This window comes from Schistocerca americana, chromosome 2 (assembly GCF_021461395.2).
Source record: "Schistocerca americana isolate TAMUIC-IGC-003095 chromosome 2, iqSchAmer2.1, whole genome shotgun sequence".
Lineage (NCBI taxonomy): Eukaryota > Metazoa > Arthropoda > Insecta > Orthoptera > Acrididae > Schistocerca > Schistocerca americana.
Window position 1 is genome coordinate 688,489,956 of NC_060120.1, and position 20,820 is coordinate 688,510,775.

The window sequence follows — 20,820 nt, forward strand, 5'->3', positions numbered from 1 at the left end:
GATTGTGTTGTTCTCATCATTTCAACATCATCATTAATTGTGACAGTGACAAGATTGGATTGTGAAAAGAATGGACTATGTAAGAATTGGGACTTTGTATGAGCGCTGATGACCGCGCAGTCAGAGCGCCCAACAACCAAATATCATCATCATCACCTCAGTGCATAAGCATGCCTGAGAATCAATTTTTGCTTTTTGTGCCATGAATTTCGAAATAAAGGGGTATTGCAAAACATTTATTGATAAGTGGTTCAAATGGTTCAAATGGCTCTGAGCACTATGGGACTTAACAGCTGTGGTCATCAGTCCCCTAGAACTTAGAACTACTTAAACCTGACTAACCTAAGGACATCACACACATCCATGCCCGAAGCAGGATTCGAACCTGCGACCGTAGCAGTCGCGCGGTTCCGGACTGCGCGCCTAGAATACTGATAAGTGTTTATGGTTCAAATGGCTCTGAGCACTATGGGACTCAACTTCTGAGGTCATCACTCCCCTAGAACTTAGAAATATTTAAACGTAACTAACCTAAGGACATCACACAAATCCATGCCCGAGGCAGGATTCGAACCTGCGACCGCAGCGGTCGCGCGGTTCCAGATTGTAGCGCCGAGAACCGCTCGGGCACTCCGGCCGGCAGATAAGTGTTTAAACATACGTAATTAAAGGCTTATTTTTTTGCAAATACATTTCTGCAGGTATGATACACGCCGAAATACAAAAAACTGGTGCAGTCCATTAATGAAGTGGAGCATCGTGCGGTGATTCGTTTTCTGCACTGAGGCTTCTTCTGTGGTCAAACAAGTTTGAATGATGATGAACGATGTAGGAGATCGTAGTTCTGCTAAGAACCGGGAAGCACAAGATATGTTTGAAGACCAACGTATCAAAATGTAGACTACAGTGGAAAAAATACAGCACAGTCACAGATCCGTTTTAATATCTTACACGACAGACATCACTGCCCGTTGGGTTGCGCGGCTGCTCGTATCACTTCAAAAGAATGCGGAACCGAGGCGATAGCGGAAGTATTGCAGCTGTGTCTGGCCAATAGAGATGTCTTCTTTTGGCACTTAATAACTACGGAGTGCTGGCTGTATCACAAAGACTCTAGGAATAGACGCAAATCAAGTAGTGGCAACATGTGGTTTCACCACGCTGGAAAACAGCGAGGAAGCAAACCATCATCAGGCAACGTGATGCCGCGTGTTTTCTGGAGCTGTCATGTTTTGATGCTAACTTATTATGCTCATAAGAGATAAACTGTCACAGGAGCATGCTGCCAATATCTCCTGCCAAGGTTACGGTTGGCTGTCGAGACCAAGCGTCGAGGGAAGCTGTTCAGGCCGGCCGGTGTGGCCAAGCGGTTTGAGGCGCTTCAGTCTCGAATTGCGCGGCCGCTACGGTCGCATATTCGAATCCTGCCGCGGGCATGGATGTGTGTGATGTCGTTAGGTTAGTTAGGTTTAAGTAGTTCTAAGTTCTAGGGGACTGATGACCTCAGATGTTAAGTCCCTTAGTGCTCAGAGCCATATGAACCATTTTGAAGCTGTTGAAGAGGCTGTTTTGGTTCCACTACAACGCTCCTGCACGTTTTGTCACAGTTAAACATGCTTCTTCTTTGGGCCACCAAATTTTGCCCCATCCATCTAATATCCGGACATGCCACTCAATTACTTCTTCCTACTTCCTGGTTCTCCATCGCTGGATAAGATGCGGCGCACTGAAGAGTGAATATCGAGAGATGGAGTAACGCCAGTTGTCATGGTCACACCTGGAGTTTTCCCCTGATGATAAATAAAACTTTATGATACTCCTCACAAAAAGTAATGTCGAATAAGAATGGGAAAGCGTCCCGTTCAAACATTTATAAGAAGTATTCGTAATGTGTCGACAAGGAGAGGGGAGAGGGAAGGGACGGGGAGGGGAGAGAGATAAGGGACGGGGAGGATGGAAGACATAGTCTAGAGCTGCCTGGAGAGGAGAGACAGGAAAAGTCGCCATTGTCTGCCTGAACGCGCAAGACATGCAGCTACCGCATGTTGTCGACACTGCCAGGGGACAGTGATGGTGCTAGGCTGCAGCTTGACAGCTTGGTTGATTTTAACAAGAATGGGTGTTTGAGAACGGAGTTGCGACCACGAACCTAGAAGCAAAGAAAGAAACAAAAACAAAAGCGGTGAAGTGTAGTTGTCGTACCGCTATTTTCAGACGGAAAGAACATGAATTGACTGAATACATAACGAATTAGATCATCGCATTTTTGAGAGGATACAATGGAGGACTTACATCACGACGTTCAGTCAAAAATTTGGAATCCGTTCGTCCTTACCAGGCACCGGACAACAATCAGCTGTGTCAAAGTCGCTTCTACCAGTGGACTTCCCCCATTTGCGATCCGTATCATCGTTACGAAATTCCCAATTCAATAAAAAAAATACATTGCCGGTTGTAGGCTGTATTGCGCTTTATTGAAATCGTGCAGTTAGCTAATTTCGGGCGCGAGCCGTTATCAAGCACATTTGCTGTGTCATGTATTACATATCGTTTCATTTTAACAAAGCACAATACAGCCTACAACAGACAATGTATTCTTTTAGTAACCACTTAGAGGCTGTGGATCCCCACGGATGCAAAATCTTCAGCTTACCATTCGTTTCTGCTCCACTTATATGCCTTTCTTATCTCACCACGTGCCCGAAACGCCTTTAGGTGGCGTTCAATGTGGCGGTGGTATCTGATCATAATGTTCTAGATTAGAATTATGCATTAATACCTTCAGCTGCTGACGGGCGTTGATATGTATCAACGGGGACAGGTGAAAACGTGTATCCCGACCGGGACTCGAACCCGGGATCTCCTGCTTACATGGCAGACGCTCTATCCATCTGAGCCACCGAGGACACAGAGGATAGCGCGACTGCAGGGACTATCTCGCGCACGCCTCCCGCGTGACCCACAATCTCACCTTATATGTCCACACACTACATTCATAGTCTCCCTACCCAACACACTCATTACTCGTGGAAGACATTCCTACCAAGTTCCGTAAGAGTTCGGGTAATATGTGAGATTTCGCACAGAAGAAGAAGGTCATGGCTGGTATTGCCAGAACTATATACTTATATGGATATGGTGTCTGCACTTTCGGACATGACGAGTAATGAGTGTGTTGGGTAGGGACACTATGAATGTAGTGTGTGGCATTTAAGGTGAGAATGTAGGTCTCGCGGGAGGCGTGCGCGAGATAGTCCCTGCAGTCGCACTACCCTCTGTGCCCTCGGAGGCTCAGATGGATAGAGCGTGTGCCATGTAAGCAGGAGATCCCGGTCGGGGCACACATTTTCTTTCACCTGTCCCCGTTGATATATATCAACGCCCGTCGGCAGCTGAAGGTATTAATACATTATTCTAGTTTAGTTCTAGACGGCTGCAGGCCATCAATGATGTCTGTTCTTTCTGACATGTCCGAAAGAACAGACACTATATCCCTATAAGTACATAATGTTCTAGGTCATCAGTGTATGTTCCGGCAACAAAGTCGTGTGTTGAAATGGTTACCTTTTGCATATTTTATGGTTTACAGTGAAGCATACACTCAAAGTACTCTCCACTCTGCTACTCACTAAAATATAATTGAGAATTCTCCTCCCTTTGTCACTGCCAAGTAACATAGCTCGATGAAACTTGGACCATACATAGAAAGAACTGATACAGTACAGTACACTAGGTAACTGAAAGAAATGCGTAATGACGCGAACTGAAATGACACTTTTATTCAAAGACAATAATTACAATGCGGTCACGACGATCCAGCATGATCTCCTGGACATTACAAAGATCGGGAGACAGTTGTTTATCATCACTACGGACTGGAATGAATGCTCTATAACGTGCACCCATGCTGGCCGCAACGCCGGTAAAGGATTCTTGTGGTGAGGTCCCATTTCTCCACCAGTGCTTTTGATAATGACTGGATGGTCGTCGATGAATGTGGGTGTGCAGCACTACGTCTCCCCAACGCAACCCACACCTGATCGATGGGGCTTAAGTCGAGGGAGCGGGCAGGACAGTCCATTCATCGAATATCCTCCCGTTCCCAAGAGTTGTGCTTTTTCATCCACGAAAATGAACTCAGGGATGAGTGCGTCCCTGACAAGACACACACGAAGAAGGTGTATAGTGACACACAGTTGACCGGTGAGTGCACTGTTCCAGAGATTTGGAGGTCAGTACGCTTATTTCGCCCCCGCACCATAGCACATGAACAACGAAACCGATCATCTTCGGTAATATTACACGTATCCTCGTATTGCACCCTGGAACGTTGTGGAACATGATCGTGTTGATGGTCCAGGTGTTGCGGAGTGAGAGGTGTTATGTTGCATGGTGTGCGGACGTGCGAAAATCTGAACATGGCTGGCCAGGGTGGCCGAGCGGTTCTAGGCGCTACAGTCTGGAACTGCGCGACCGCTACGGTCGCAGGTGCGAATGCTGCCTCGGGCATGGATGTGTGTGATGTCCTTAGGTTAGTTAGGTTTAAGTAGTTCTAAGTCCTAGGGGACTGATGACCTCAGATGTTAAGCCCCATAGTGCTCAGAGCCATTTGAACCATTTGAATCTGAACATGGTACACTCATCTGTCAAAGTTATTGTGACACTGTACGCCTTCTCCGCGTGTGTCTTTTCAGGGGAGAAGATATTCGGTGAATCGATTGACCCGCCCGTGCCCCCAATTTAAATTACCATCGAGTACGTGTGGAAAGCATTGAAGAGAGTATTGCAACACGACCATATGCACCAACGACCACCCAGACGTTTGTCAGCTACGCTGGAGGAGAAATGGGACACCCAACTTCAAGAATTCTTTGGCAACGTTGTGGCCAGCATGGGAGCATGGTGATCATATACCCTGTTAAGTAACATGTCTCGCCTTTTGTAGTGTCCAGGGGACCATCATTAATGGCGGTGGTATCAGTGTAATTATTGCCTTTGCATGAAAGTGTAGTTTCTCTTCGTCTCATTGCGTATTTCTTTCAGTTACTTTCTGTACTTATAATGTCGCAGTTGTTCCTTGGCGGTGACACATCATGCGAAAGTTGTTTCGTCTTTGCGTTTTGCACGCCAGTGTTAATACTATGCCTATCAGTATTGTCACTTGTTATCCCGTATCTCCCCCCCCCCTCCCACCCACAGTCGCTCACCCCCTTGACATCCCTCCGCCCCTTTGTCTTCCTTATAATGCTCGCAAATTCTCACGGCTGCCGCCGACGATAACTATAAACAAGCGAGTTTCGCAAGCTTGCGCGCGCTTCGCCGCTGAGCTCACCCTCGTAGTCGCCTATGCTGTCATCTGGAGAAGACTCGGACATGAACTCTGAGCTGGCGATGCTGTGGCTGGACCGCGGGCGCACGCTGATGTTGTTGTTGCAGTTGTTGTTGAAGTTGTTGCTGTGCTTCACAATGGTCTGCGTCGTCTCCTCGTAGTTGCTTGCCCATTGTGTGCCGTTACTGAAACATACAGCACAATTTACTTTAAACGTTTCGTCCTAACTGATGACGTATTACACCGTTGTAGAAACAATGCCACGTTACTGACTTTGCGATTTCCAGGATTTCGGTCAGTTTATATATTTGGTGCAACTGCTGTTAACCACGCGAATGACGAATTTTCAATTCCTTACAGTGAAAATGAAAGTTAAAGATACCACGCAAGTCCAGCAAAGTGAAAAAAGATAAAAAAAAAGTGGAATTCCTCTTGATTGGGACGTCGGAAGTTCCGTGTGGCTTTTCGTGGACGATGCTGTTGTCTGTAATGAGGCTGTAAGGCCAGAAGACGGCGGCGAAATGCTAAAAGTTATGCGGAGGATCGACGACTAATGCTGTCACCGACAGCTGTTAATTCACTCTCAAAAAGAAATCTCCAATTTTGTACCCTGCTTTCAAGTAAGCAACGATTTTTTTTTTTATTGTCGAGGAGATCGTCTTGTGAATCGCTGTCCATTTACGTCAAGTGAAACCTTGAATCAGGAGCTGCTCTCTTCCAAGGAGAAAAACGTAACAATTAATAACAATCTACCGTAGCCGCACGCCCTCTGCGCTTACGCTACAAATCGATACAAAGTCAGTTAAGTGTCAACGTTTCTTCGAAGTAAACAATGTTTATCGTTAAAATTATATTAATTAGTATTAATGGCAAGACCGACAGTTCCGTGTATTTTATCGTAGTTCACCGTTGGTAGTACAGCCTCGTTTACTTCCATCACAGACTTAATTATACGATTTTCCCTACACTTCCGCTGGATACGAAAGTGCAGGATACTTAACTGCAGGAGCTGGAGACTGTGCAACGAATGGAAAAGCAGTCATATTTACAACTGTTATTTCAGTAGTCACATGTATAGACTTTGCCTTATAAACATCCATATTCCCATACGGCTAAAACCGTCGCCCAGTCACAGTTCACAGTTGCAGCCTGCCTATCTGTGTGCTTTTAGGGACAGCAAAAATATTTGTTTCAGTATTTCATGTAATTAAAAAGTTAAAATGCTATCAATATCTAATATTTAGGAACTAGTTGGAAAATAAGGTTCCCGTGTCGACTGTGGGCAGAGTTGTGTGATATGGGCGAAAGACGACACGTCAGGTGAACGCGCACGTGCAAGACACTGATACACCATTGTGTAGAGGTCGACGGCGATCAAGCAGATGGCGCTGTCGCAGTGCCTGCGCAAAGCGGAGGCCAGCCGTTCAGTCTTCCCCGGAGCTATGGAGAGAAGCTGCGTTTTGGAGTCGTGGTCAAAGGCGGAAGTGAGAGCTGTTATCTGCTATGAATGGGCAGGTGGAGTATCAGGCACCGCCTTGTTGAGATGTTTGGGTCAGGTGTGATGTCGAGGCAAACGGTGCGGAGATGGTGCCAGCAATTCAGTAATGGACGTCAGCAAGTGCAGGACGGCCACTACAGATGCAAATTTCAGGAAGGTGGATGATATGATTAAAGCGAACCGGCGTATCACCATCGATGGAGTAGCGCCAGAACTTGGAATCGGACATGAGCGAACTCACAAGTGACTTCCATGTGTTTCCTGCTTAAGAAGACTCTCGGCGGAAGGTGCTTTGGCAGCAATGCTGACGTCAAACAAGCCGTTCAACGCTTCTTCCGTGTGCAATGCCCTGATTTTTTTCACGAAGGCTTTTGAAGCTTATAAAGCGGTGTGACAAATGTCTCAATGTACTTGGAAATTATGTTGAAAAAGAAAGATATGTCTTATCTTTAATGTCTCATTCTCTCTTTTTTTTTTCCTTTCACATCCAACTCTGACCACAGTCGACAGGGGAAACTTATTTTCCAACTCCCCCTCGTATAATCTTACGTCAAAGGCTTAACACAGTAAGTCAGATACTGAAGTCAGAAACAATCTATATGTCTTGAGCCATCCTAACTTACGGTGTGCAAATTCCACAGACCATATTCGTCCAGAGTTTGAGGATAAAAGCCCTCATGATTTCCAACAACTTTACACGTTATTTCAGACCTTTTCTGAACTTTTTTTCGCTGATGCACCCTCACAAAATAATGAAAGGAAAAAAAGTTTATCGATCATCATATTTTCGCTGTTCATGGATTAAAACTTCAGCATCATGCATGACGTTTCACTTTAATATTCTTTACTACTACTACTACTACTACTACTACTGATACTACTACTATTATTATCTCTATTCGTAATACATTTTGCAAGCATTATCCACATATACCACTGAACGCAGCAACTGAATCATACGATTGTACGACACATGGCTCAGGAGGTATCGCGTCATAAACAATGAGATGCGTCATAAACTGGCTTTTCTTACAACGGAGCACAAATTACCAAGTACTCACCCAGTGTTTGATAATGAGAGCAGTTAGTGACTTGCAACAATATTCAAGACACTGCCTCATTTGTAAGGTAATCATATCTCTGGGGCTTCGATTCTTTAAAGAGTCAATGGTGGGAAGTTACTATTAGCATAGAAAAATGGATAATCCGTCTAAAACAAGATTCTAACCAAGAAAAGACTAAAAAGCTATTACTGACTTGGACTGGGACGAAGGGCTTGTCAGCATTATTGTCCAAACTGGGGCACATTTTCATCGACCGAGGAAGAGGACATTGCTTTTGCGATTACGTTCCGCCACTATGGAGAATAACGTAAAGGTCAAAATTATATAAATTGGAGAGGAAGCTAAACTGAATAAAATGGGATACGAATGCAATGGCTGGGAATACATATTTCAGGCGGCCCGAGGTCTCGAGTGAGCAGTGCATGTGATGCAAGTGTTTGGAAACAGCTCATGGTTCATAATGAACAACCGCCTGCCGGATCTACATTGGTCGCGCTGCCTCGAAAATATACAGTTGTCTGTGATGTGTACACAGTGGAGCTTAATGTTGCTTCCATTTCATGACTGAATAGCGAACAATGTGCATTACTCATTACAGAAGTTGCCGATATGCATTTACTGTTTGCTGCAGCAGGATGAGTTCTGTTGGAAAAACCAAACCGATGTAAGCTGATGTTACTGAGCTATGACCACACGCTTAATAACGTTTTCTGTCCAGTCTGGAACGCAACAACAGCGATTCTGCGTATCATGTGCTCCAAAATTTCTTAGTGGGTTTCCGGAAGATGGCTGCCTAGTGAGATCACAGGTATTTTCTTCGTCTGTCAAAAAACTTATTTAAGAGAAAATGGTGTCAAATTTAAATTTTCTTTGTTTTGTATGCTTGCTGTAGTGTCCGTTCTTGCCACACAACTGAATATTAGCGTCCCAGCAGAGCTTGATCTTGAAAAAACTTTTTCTTTAGCTGAAGTCCCGATAATCGCGACATAACCCGAAATTTTGCGTGACATAAACACAAAAAATTCTATTGAAGTTTTCTTGATAGTGCAAAATTCGTTTAAAAAAGACAGCTACTAGTTTCATCAGTGTCTATTGTCGCAATAAAAGTGTAATTAAACGTTTCTAAATCGTATTTAACTAACGCATTTCGTATTGTTTACTAGTTAGATAGACGCGATCTAGGTAAAAATTTTCCGAGCTATAAACGTTTAAAAACCTGACCAAACACGCCTGACAACGTAAATTCTCTAAAAGCAAAGAAATTACAAATTCATTCTTCTGTCATTGTATCTATAAATCAGTACTAAAACAACAACCACCACACATAAGACCTTTGTGTCGTTTTTTGTTTACACACAGCCAATCTCGCGTCCTTGACAAATTAAAACATTCTTGAAACTGACCATGAGTGAGAAATGTGGGAGCTGTTATAGGGTAGTGAGTAGAGGGATTTGTTGCCAATTTTATGGGAAATACTTTTACTGGGGGGGAGGGGGATGCAGTGGGGAGAATGTTGGGAGAATAGAAGAGGCTCTCTCCTCGAACTGTAGAGTATGCGGTAGGAACATTCTGGATTGGGGAACAGGAAAGGAAAATCTGTGCCCTTCAGGCACAATTGGAGAAAGCAAGGGAGTAACTCATAAGGATCAAGAGAGATAGGGGGTAGGAGGGTGGTTGAGAACTGGCAGCTGGTAGGAGGGTAGGAAGAAAGAGAACGCGATCTGACAGTTTTATGATCAACAACAAAAACAGGTACCTGCCACTGCCAGAGTTAAGTGGAGAAGAGCCTCAGGTAGAACGAGGAGCACGAAATGTGCAGCACACTTTAACCGAGGCCAAGAAGCCTAGGAATGTATAAAGTGTTAGGAAGAGGAAAGAGCTGCTGCTAGTTAGTAGCCATGGGCGAGGTGTAGGCCCTCAGTTACAGGAAAGTTTAGGAGCAGCATACCAGGCTACCAGTATCTTCAAGCCAAATGCAGGGCTAAGTCATGTGATAGTGGATCTAGCGTCTTTATGTAAGGACTTTACAAAAGAGGACTATGTAGTGATAGTAGGTGGGGTGGGAAACTTTTGGACAGGGATGGGGAATATGACACAGGTGGTGATCTGGACAAGATAGCTTCCCTGACTTCTGGAACCAACGTACACTTTGTTGAGCTGTTCCGGCGTCATGATCGATCACACCTTGATGGAGCTGTGAGGCGAATCAATGTAGGGTTAGGGATGGCTCTGAGGACAGCCAACTTTGCTCATGTTTCTCTGGTGCCCGTCAGTACTATCAACAGATGGGGTTTCACTAGGCATGGCCTACACCCAACAGGACTGGGAAGGGAAGATTGGTACAGCTGATTCATGAAAGTGTAGGGGGTGGATCTCCGGTCGCACATGGTCAAATACCCGTTTTATAGCTAGGAAAAGTAGGTCTTTTTTAGGATAAGTCCAGAAAGCAGGTTCCCCTGCCTAAAGAGTATCTCCAACAGTTATAAAAATACTGAAACACTCATAACACAGATTTTAACACTTCAAATATCACACATACCAGATGCCACAAAGAAAAACAAACCACTGGAAAGAGTAACATGGGGAATTTCACAGACTTAACAGTCCTCCCTCAAAACGTGCAATCAATAAAAAATAAAATACAACTGTTAGAAGTTGAGCTCCAATCTTTGAATTGCACAGTATTTTGTATTACTGAGCACTGGTGTAGAGACACAGAAATCCAACATGCAGTATTATCATTATATGAAAGGGCAAACTCTTACTGCAGAGCTACTTCAAGGGGTGAAGGATCATGCATTTATATCAGAAAAGGAACACAGTTCAAATCAAGACATAGCTTCTGTACAGTAAGTGTAGAAAAACACTTTGAAATATCCGCTATTGAATTAACAGGGCTTGATATAACCAAGAAATTAATCATTTTGTGTGTGTATAGATTTCCCAGTGGTAGAGTGGACATTTTTTTCAATAAATTAACAGAAGTTCTAGATAAAGTCTCAAGTACGAAGGTCAACATAATTCTGTGTGGGGACATTAACATCAACACTAATATCATAAATGAATCCAGCATCACCTTCGTAAACATCCTTCAAAGTTTTGGCATATCCCTATTGGTCAATAGTGCAACAAGGGTTACTACAATGACTGCATCAGTAATTGACCATGTGGCCACAAATATGGACAGGGGAAAATGTGATGCAGCTGTAAAAGATCTCGGACTATCAGACCATCTCTGTCAAATAACAACAGTACAATCTGGCAGCGAATCATTCCCTAAACTACAAGCCTACAAACGACATCTATCAGAAATCAAAACAAAAGATTTTTCAAAAGAAGTAGAAAAACAAAGCTGGGATGAAGTGTATAAGGAAACCAATGTGCATATGAAATTCTCTAAATTCTCCACATTGTTTAAATTGAACATTGAAAAGGCATTTCCAAAAGTATGCACTTCTGTATCAATATCTCACAAAAACAGATGGATAACAGCAGGTATTAAGAAGTCCTCCCAAACACTTAAACACCTCAGTTCCATGAAAAAGATTCACAATGATTCAGAATTCTTAAATTTTCATCAAAGATGCAAAAAGATCTATAGGAAGGTGCTCATTACTACAAAAAAGTCATTTAATGACAAAGTAATATATATTGCAGAAAATAAAGGCAAAGCAGTCTGGGATGTTATAAAAAGGAAACGGGGAGAGGCAAACAAATCCAGAATAACATACTGCTAAGGGAGGGGGATAAGGTAATAAGTGATCCAAAACACTTAGGAAACTACGTAAACGTGCATTTTTCAAGTATTGCAGAGAAGTTACAGCAAAAATTTCTCAAAACAAATATAACACCTGTAAATAATGTTGCACTAAGTACAATGAAGTTACTTCCAACCACAGAAAATGAAATCAATAAAACTGTTCAAAAACTAAAAAATAAAAAAGTCAGTAGGCTTAGATGAAGTACCAACATGTGTACTGAAACAATGCATAGGGATTATACAAGACCTCTTAACAAATATAATAAATGAATCCTTCACATCCGGGACATTTCCAGAGCAGTTAAAACAGGGAAGAGTTGTGCCTTTGCTTAAGAATGGTTATGCAGAAGACACAGAAAATTACCAGCACATTTCCCTGCTGTCAGCATTCTCAAACCTAATAAAAGCAATTATGAAAGACAGAGTAATGAATTACCTGAACAAATACAATCTTTTAAGCGAATCACTGTTTGGTTTCCAAAGTGGCAAATATACGGAGTCAGCCATAGTAGAATCCACAAAAGTTGTACTTGATGCTCTTCATAAAGATGAGTTATCACAGGAATATTTTTGGATCTCTCTAAGCCGTTTGATATAGTAGACCACAAGATTCTATTAAATAAATTCGAAGCAGTAGGAATAAGAGGAGTAGCTAATGACTGGTTTCGATCATACCTAGCAGATAGGGTACAAAGGGTAGAGATAACACATACTTCAAATAGATCCAAACATTTGGTAAAACACTTATCAGAACCAAAATCAATGAGTATAGGGGTTCCGCAGCGTAGCATATTAGGACCAATACTATTCCTGATATACATTAATGACTTTCCCAGTAGTGTTACTCATGGTGAAAAAATTCTCTTCGCTGATGACAGCAATATTATAGTCACTGAGAAGACAAGAGAACTCCTTGCCGAGAAAGCAAATGAAACTCTCAAGGAAGTTCATGATTTGTCAATAAACAATAAAGTGACATTGAACATAAAGAAAAATAATGCCATGAATTTCAGTTTGAAGAGGAATAACGACAATGTTAAATTAAATAGATTGCACCTCTATAGACTGTGCAACAAATGCAAAATTTCTAGGAATGAATATTGAGTCTCTGTTGAAGTGGTGTGAACACACAAAGGTACTTGCAAACAGAATGTCATCAGCATGTTATGCTGATATTATTCATATGTACACTCAATTCTGAGGTATGGCATTCTGCCGGCCGGGGTGGCCGCGCGGTTCGAGGCGCTACAGTCTGGAACCGCGCGGCCGATACGGTCGCAGGTTCGAATCCTGCCTCGGGTATGGATGTGTGTGATGTCCTTAGGTTAGTTTCGTTTAAGTAGTTCTAAGTTCTAGGGGACTGATGACCTCAGAAGTTAAGTCCCATAGCGATCAGAGCCATTTGAACCAATTTCATGGCATTCTTCATTCTTTTTTTGGGAACAAACGCACAAAATATGAACACAATTTTCAAACTCCAAAAACAAGACATAAGAATAACAATACAAAATACTAGTCGTGCTCATTGTAAAGATCTGTTCGAAACACTGGGGATTTTAACTGCTCCACGTGAATACATTTACCGGTCAGTTGGGCACATAAAAAATAACATTGGTAATTACTGCACAAACAGCTCTGTCCATGACGATGCAGCAAGATACAGACTCAACTTACAGTTACCAAGAAAAAATAAACATAAAACTCAAAACAGAATTTTATACCAAGAAATAAAACTGTTAAATAAATTAGCAGAAGAGATTAAAGAAATTGCAAAGATACACTTATTAAAAAGGCAGCTGAAAAGTACGTGTTATGCAACTCATTTTATACACTGAAGTATTACTTAGACAAAACAGAGTAGGGGTTCGATAAAAAATGTTATACAAATAATAATAACAATAATAATAATAATAATTATTATAAAACATCCAACATTCCACATGACACCTTCACTTTATGTTTTTCCCTCTTTTTTCCTTTCTAGAAATACTTACTCCCAAGCTATGCATAGCACAATACTAACATTTCTTCCTGTTTCTGAGCTCAACATCTCACTCATTATGGAGGGATGCTGACAGTTTTTCAGGATAGCAGATGGGACGTTGCGGTACAGAATTTGGCCCAGAGATCACCAGTGTGTGTGTGTGTGTGTGTGTGTGTGTGTGTGTGTGTGTGTGTGTGTGTGTGTGTGTGGCGAGTGAAGTGTTATGAAACAATGGGCGTGTTGTGTGTGCAGTGACTGATAGTGAGATATGAGTGAATAGTGTAGCATTACATTATTTAATAAGTTAATTGTCTAACGAGAAGTCTGTAAATATATGTTTATACGAATTAGTTTATTTTAAATCGGTCTAAGCCTGTAAATACTTTGACATGTCCTATATCCTTGTAAAAAGAGATCTATGGATGAATAAAGCTAGTACTACTACTACTACTACGTCGCTACAGGTGCATATGAGCAAGTGACAGAATTCCCGTGAATGATGGGCCGGTGGTTTGTAGTAGTGGGGGTTGCGCTCCATAGCGCCCCAGGCATGCTCCATTGGGTTCAGATCAGGCGAATCGGGTGGCCAAGACATCACTGTGAGTTGACTATCATAATCCTCAAACCATCGAAGCAAAATTACGGCGTTGCGGTACGAACAGTTATCTTACTGGATGATGGCATCGACGACGGCGAGAACAACAATCACGAACGAATGCAGGTGGTCTGCAGTAATATTCACGTGGTCTTCGATTACTACCACAAGTCCCAAAGAAGCCAGGTGAATCTCTCTCCCAGCATAATAGAGTTCCTATTACCCTGCCAGCCTGAGGCGCGGTGGTCATCCGCTGAAAGGACAGCGTATCTGAACACAACCACTGACCTGGTTTAACAAGTAACCACAGTCATCTGACCAGATGATACATTTGCATTTGTCCTCGGCCATTAATTTCGTGCCCACCGCAGTCGTTATTCACGACGTCGCTGGTTCAACATGACAATACGTAAGTGTCGTCTGCTGCAGATTCTCATGATCGCCGCTGTGCTCTGAAGCGTGTGCTTAGAAAGGCTTGTGCTTGTACCAGTCCTGTACTCTTTCGTCAGATCCGACACAGGTCACCGAATACAGAACAGGCAAACCTCCGACCACAATGCTGTGTGTCGAGGTGCGGGGACGCGAGGCTTATGAACGCTCAACGGCTGTGAGATTAGACGTGGACTTTCAACACCTTCTCATCTCTTCGTGGGTTCTCTGTTCTTCCACTAGTTTCCGTAGAGGTTTGTGATAGTATTGTGGAAACAACTTCGCCTTTTCCGAAAGGCTCATTTCTGGAGCAAGGCCATGACAATCTGCAATTTAAAATAATGCTAATGTCAGTGGATTTTCATATCTGCGGCCCATATCGTCGCTTGCTAGAATGATTTCCGTTCGTCTGTGCTCCAATTATATATTTTCCTTTCAGAGTGGCGAGCCTACATAGCCACCAGACGGCATTCAATCTCACCGTGGCCTATGGTCACAACGTTTTGGTTTATCAGCGTGTATGAGGTGCAATAGCGTGCAAAACTTAACCGATGAAAGCAGCTTTCGCATGATGTGTCACTATCAAATAACGTAACTCGATCAAACTTCGACCGTACATACGAAGAACTACACTCCTGGAAATTGAAATAAGAACACCGTGAATTCATTGTCCCAGGAAGGGGAAGCTTTATTGACACATTCCTGGGGTCAGATACATCACATGATCACACTGACAGAACCACAGGCACATAGACACAGGCAACAGAGCATGCACAATGTCGGCACTAGTACAGTGTATATCCACCTTTCGCAGCCATGCAGGCTGCTATTCTCCCATGGAGACGATCGTAGAGATGCTGGATGTAGTCCTGTGGAACGGCTTGCCATGCCATTTCCACCTGGCGCCTCAGTTTGACCAGCGTTCGTGCTGGACGTGCAGATCGCGTGAGACGACGCTTCATCCAGTCCCAAACATGCTCAATGGGGGACAGATCCGGAGATCTTGCTGGCCAGGGTAGTTGACTTACACCTTCTAGAGCACGTTGGGTGGCACGGGATACATGCGGACGTGCATTGTCCTGTTGGAACAGCAAGTTCCCTTGCCGGTCTAGGAATGGTAGAACGATGGGTTCGATGACGGTTTGGATGTACCGTGCACTATTCAGTGTCCCCTCGACGATCACCAGTGGTGTACGGCCAGTGAAGGAGATCGCTCCCCACACCATGATGCCGGGTGTTGGCCCTGTGTGCCTCGGTCGTATGCAGTCCTGATTGTGGCGCTCACCTGTACGGCGCCAAACACGCATACGACCATCATTGGCACCAAGGCAGAAGCGACTCTCATCGCTGAAGACGACATGTCTCCATTCGTCCCTCCATTCACGCCTGTCGCGACACCACCGGAGGCGGGCTGCACGATGTTGGGGCGTGAGCGGAAGACGGCCTAACGGTGTGCGGGACCGTAGCCCAGCTTCATGGAGACGGTTGCAAATGGTCCTCGCCGATACCCCAGGAGCAACAGTGTCCCTAATTTGCTGGGAAGTGGCGATGCGGTCCCCTACGGCACTGCGTAGGATCCTACGGTCTTGGCGTGCATCCGTGCGTCGCTGCGGTCCGGTCCCAGGTCGACGGGCACGTGCACCTTCCGCCGACCACTGGCGACAACATCGATGTACTGTGGAGACCTCACGCCCCACGTGTTGAGCAATTCGGCGGTACGTCCACCCGGCCTCCCGCATGCCCACTATACGCCCTCGCTCAAAGTCCGTCAACTGCACATACGGTTCACGTCCACGCTGTCGCGGCATGCTACCAGTGTTAAAGACTGCGATGGAGCTCCGTAAGCCACGGCAAACTGGCTGACACTGACGGCGGCGGTGCACAAATGCTGCGCAGCTAGCGCCATTCGACGGCCAACACCGCGGTTCCTGGTGTGTCTGCTGTGCCGTGCGTGTGATCATTGCTTGTACAGCCCTCTCGCAGTGTCCGGAGCAAGTATGGTGGGTCTGACACACCGGTGTCAATGTGTTCTTTTTTCCATTTCCAGGAGTGTAGTACAGTATACTATACAGGACGAGTCACTAACTATTGCCATCTAGGATAACTCCGAAACTATGATAGTAGCTGAAAATTTTGTGGGACAAATGTTGCATGGAAGAACGGGGGCCACAATATGACGTAGGTTTTTTGTTAGGTGGGGTCGCTTCACAGATATGAAGGTCAACTTCGTTTGTTTTTTTTAATGGGATACTATAGTTTGGTACTTATTTTCTGATAGCGACTATCAGCCGAGGCAGGATTCGAACCTGCGACCGTAGCGATCGCGCGGTTGCAAACCGTAGCGCCTAGAACCGCTCGGCCACTCCGGCCGGCGGCAGAATTCAATGCGACGCATACAATCCGTACCAATTAATGCTTGGCGAAGTCTGATATGGTAAGGATGATATTTATGTCGATGCAGAACACGAACGACACTACTCTGGCTCATGCCAGGCTACATTACAATTTGACGCGAACTAACACAAGGATCTCGGACCACAGTGGCAAGAGTACCAATTTCCGCTTACTCATTAGTAACTTTCCTTTGCCAGATATGTTTCCGATGCGTTACAGATCCTGTTGTTCCTAATTTATCATACATATATTTAAATGTGCTACGTTTAGGATGAATACATCGAGGATATCTTTCAGAGTGTCTAGCTCTCACTGAATTTCGTTGGCATTCTCCGCAAATGAGAACCATATAGACTTGTTCTTCTAAGGAATACATGATTCACATTCGATTGATTCGACGATACTAGACTTACCGTTCCCATTAGTGTTGTATTGCGAAACCGTCAAGTGTGTTTACATGTCAATGGTACGTTAGATGGATACGCCGTATTGGGCGAATATTTACTATCTACACGATATACGAGAGAGAATTGTCAGAGCATGTGCTTCGATAAGTTCCGAAGTGATAAGGAATGCCACTCAATCCGTGATAAGAACTTTGCAGCACTGCATTGATACCAATGGTCATCACTTCGAAGACCATCTGTAAATGGACGTTCATGCTACCTTTGTGACCTTCGTTAACCTTCAAAGACCTTACTGTTACTCATCTTTGGATTCGTCTCGATAGTCGCTATCAGAAAATAAGTATCAAACTATAGTCTCCCACTAAAAAAAAATGACCTTCCTATCTCTGACGCGACCCCACCTAGCAACAAAAAACCAACGTCATATTATTCCCCCTGTTGTCCAATGCAACTTTTGTCCTCCAAAATTTTCAGCTCCTATCATACTTTCGAAGTTATTCTTGGTGGCAATAGTTAGTGACTCACCCTGTAGAAGGTAACTGAAAGAAATACGCAAAGGGGCGAACAGAAATGACCCTTTTATTCAAAGACAATAATTACACTGAAGTCACCGCCATTCGTGACGGTCCATTGGACATTACAAACCAAAAGACACGGTTCTTAATAGGGTGTGTGATCACCACGGGCAGAAATGGATACTTCGCAATGTGCTCCCATGCTGCCCACAAGATTGGTTAGGAGTTCTTGCAGTAGGGCGTTCCACTCCTCCACCAGCGAGGTTAACAACTACTAGACGGTCGTTGGTCTATGTGGACGTGATAAGTCTGCAGAACGCATCCCACACATGATGGACGGCATTCGAATCGGGGTAACGGGCAGGTCAGTCAATTCGCCGAATATCCTCTCGCTTCAAGAGCTGCTGCACCTCTGTTCGATGCGGTAACGTATCGTCATTCGTGAAAAAAGAGTCTGAGGCTAATGAACCTCTGAAAAGACGCTCGTGGGTAAGAAATACAGTGTCACAATAACGTTGACTGGTGAGTGTACCGTGTTAAAAGATTTGGAGGTTAGTATTCCCGAACAAAATTATCACTCCCACACCCTAACACCAAGATCATCGTGTTCGGCAATGCTGAACGTACCCTCATATGGCTCCAGGCGGGATCACATAGTGCACCAAGGAACATGATCAAATACGATACTTTTGGCGGACCAGGCGTTATGGTGTAAAGAGGCATACTGTTGTATGGGCGTTGATCAGATAGCGTATAAAGACGGTCACATATTGTATTTAGTTCATACGTTCAGCAGTCCAAAGGAATTATAATGCTGTAATATCAATAAATAACTAAATATTAATTCTTTATTTCAGAGTATTGTCTGCTATCTGTATAGTTTGGACCCTGAATGTTTGGCTCACCCGTTAAGTAGCCAACTTGTTGGTCTTCCTAAAACGCCAGTGGCAGTTTTCCAACGTTTTGCGGACAGGTATAGTACAAAAAACATCTGGTGGTCCCTTTGAAAAGGATATAACTATTCCCTTCCCTTCCTGTTCCTTCCCAACCCTTGCTTGTGTTCCATCTCTAATGATCTCGTCACCATTGGGACACTAAAATCTAATCTTTTGTTCTTTCTTTTATAATAATATTTTTCCTGTTTAAAATGGAACAGTTGTGTTGGGAAACCTTTTGTGCACGTTCTGTATGAATCATAAACACTTTCAAACGATATACACTACTGGCCTTTAAAATTGCTACACCACAAAAATGACGTGCTACAGACACGAAATTTAACCGACAGGAAGAAGATGCTGTGATATGCAAATGATTAGCTTTACAGAGCATTCACACTAGGTTGGCTCCGGTGGCGACACCTACAACGTGCTGACATGAGGAAAGTTTCCAACCGATTTCTCATACACAAATAGCAGTTCACCGGCAATGCCTGGTGAAATGATGTTGTGATACCTCGTGTAACGAGGAGAAATGCGTACCATCACGTTTACGACTTTGATAAAGGTCGGATTGTAGCCTATCGCGATTGCGGTTTATCGTACCGCGACATTGCTGCTCGCGTTGGTCGAGATCCAATGACTGTTAGCAGAATATGGAATCGGTGGGTTCAGGAGGGTAATACGGAACGCCGTGCTGGATTCCAACGGCCTCGTATCACTAGCAGTCGAGATGACAGGCATCTTATCCGCATGGTTGTAACGGATCGTGCAGCAACGTGTCGATCCCTGAGTCAACAGCTGGGGATGTTTGCAAGACAACAACCATCTGCACGAACAGTTCGACGACGTTTGCAGCTGCAAGGACTATCAGCTCGGAGACCATGGCTGCGGTTACCCTTGACGCTGCATCACAGACAGGAGCGCCTGCGATGGTGTACTCAACGACGAACCAGAGTGCACGAATGGCAAAACTTCATTTTTTCGGATGAATCCAGGTTCTGTTTACAGCATCAAGATGGTGGCATCCGTGTTTGGCGACATCGCGGTGAACGCACATTGGAAGCGCGTGTTCGTCATCGCCATACTGGCGTATCACCCGGCGTGATGATATGGGGTGCCATTGGTTACACGTCTCGGTCATCTCTTGTTCGCATTGACGGCACTTTGAACAGTGTTACATTTCAGATGTGTTACGACCCGCGGCTCTACCCTTCATTCGATCGCCGGCCGCGGTGGCCGTGCGGTTCTAGGCACTTCAGTCAGGAACCGCGTGACTGCTACGGTCACAGGTTCGAATCCTGGCTCGGGCATGGATGTATGTGATGTCATTAGGTTAGTTAGGTTTAAGTAGTTCTAAGTTATAGGGGGTTGATGACCTCAGATGTTGAGTCCCATAGTGCTCAGAGCCATTTGAATCATTTGAACCTTCATTCGATCCCTGCGAAAACCTACATTTCAGCAGGATAATGCACGACCGCATGTTGCAGGTCGTGTACGGGCCTTTCTGGATACAGAAAATGTTCGACTGCTGCCCTGGCCAGCACATTCTCCAGATCTCTCACCAATTGGAAACGTCTGGTCAATGGTTGCCGAGCAACTGGCTCGTCACAATACGCCAGTCGCTACTCTTGATTAACTGTGGTATCGTGTTGAAGCTGCATGGGCAGCTGTACCTGTACACGCCATCCAAGGTCTGTTTGACTCAATGCCCAGGCGTATCAAGGCCGTTATTACGACCAGAGGTGGTTGTTCTGGGTACTGATTTCTCAGGATCTATGCACCTAAATTGCGTGAAAATGTAATCACATGTCAGTTCTAGAATAATATATTTGTCCAATGCAAATCTGTATTTCTTCTTGGTGTAGCAACTTTAATGGCCAGTAGTGTAATTTGAAATTTAATTTTCT

At 44.2% G+C, this 20,820-nt stretch overlaps 1 protein-coding gene and 1 non-coding gene across 5 annotated transcripts in view; both read right to left on the reverse strand.

Annotated features, from left to right (window-relative positions):
- The window catches only part of LOC124593714 (schwannomin-interacting protein 1 homolog), a 1,030,697-nt gene that overhangs the window by 505,914 nt on the left and 503,963 nt on the right, over positions 1 to 20,820 (reverse strand). For all 4 annotated transcript variants that reach the window (XM_047132026.1, XM_047132025.1, XM_047132024.1 and 1 more), the window contains exon 4: positions 5,333 to 5,514. In XM_047132026.1, coding sequence (XP_046987982.1) covers positions 5,333 to 5,514 — 182 coding nt within the window. The remainder of the gene's footprint in view (positions 1 to 5,332; positions 5,515 to 20,820) is intronic.
- Positions 2,833 to 2,907, reverse strand: Trnat-ugu. The gene has a single exon. It is a non-coding gene; the product is annotated as a tRNA-Thr (tRNA).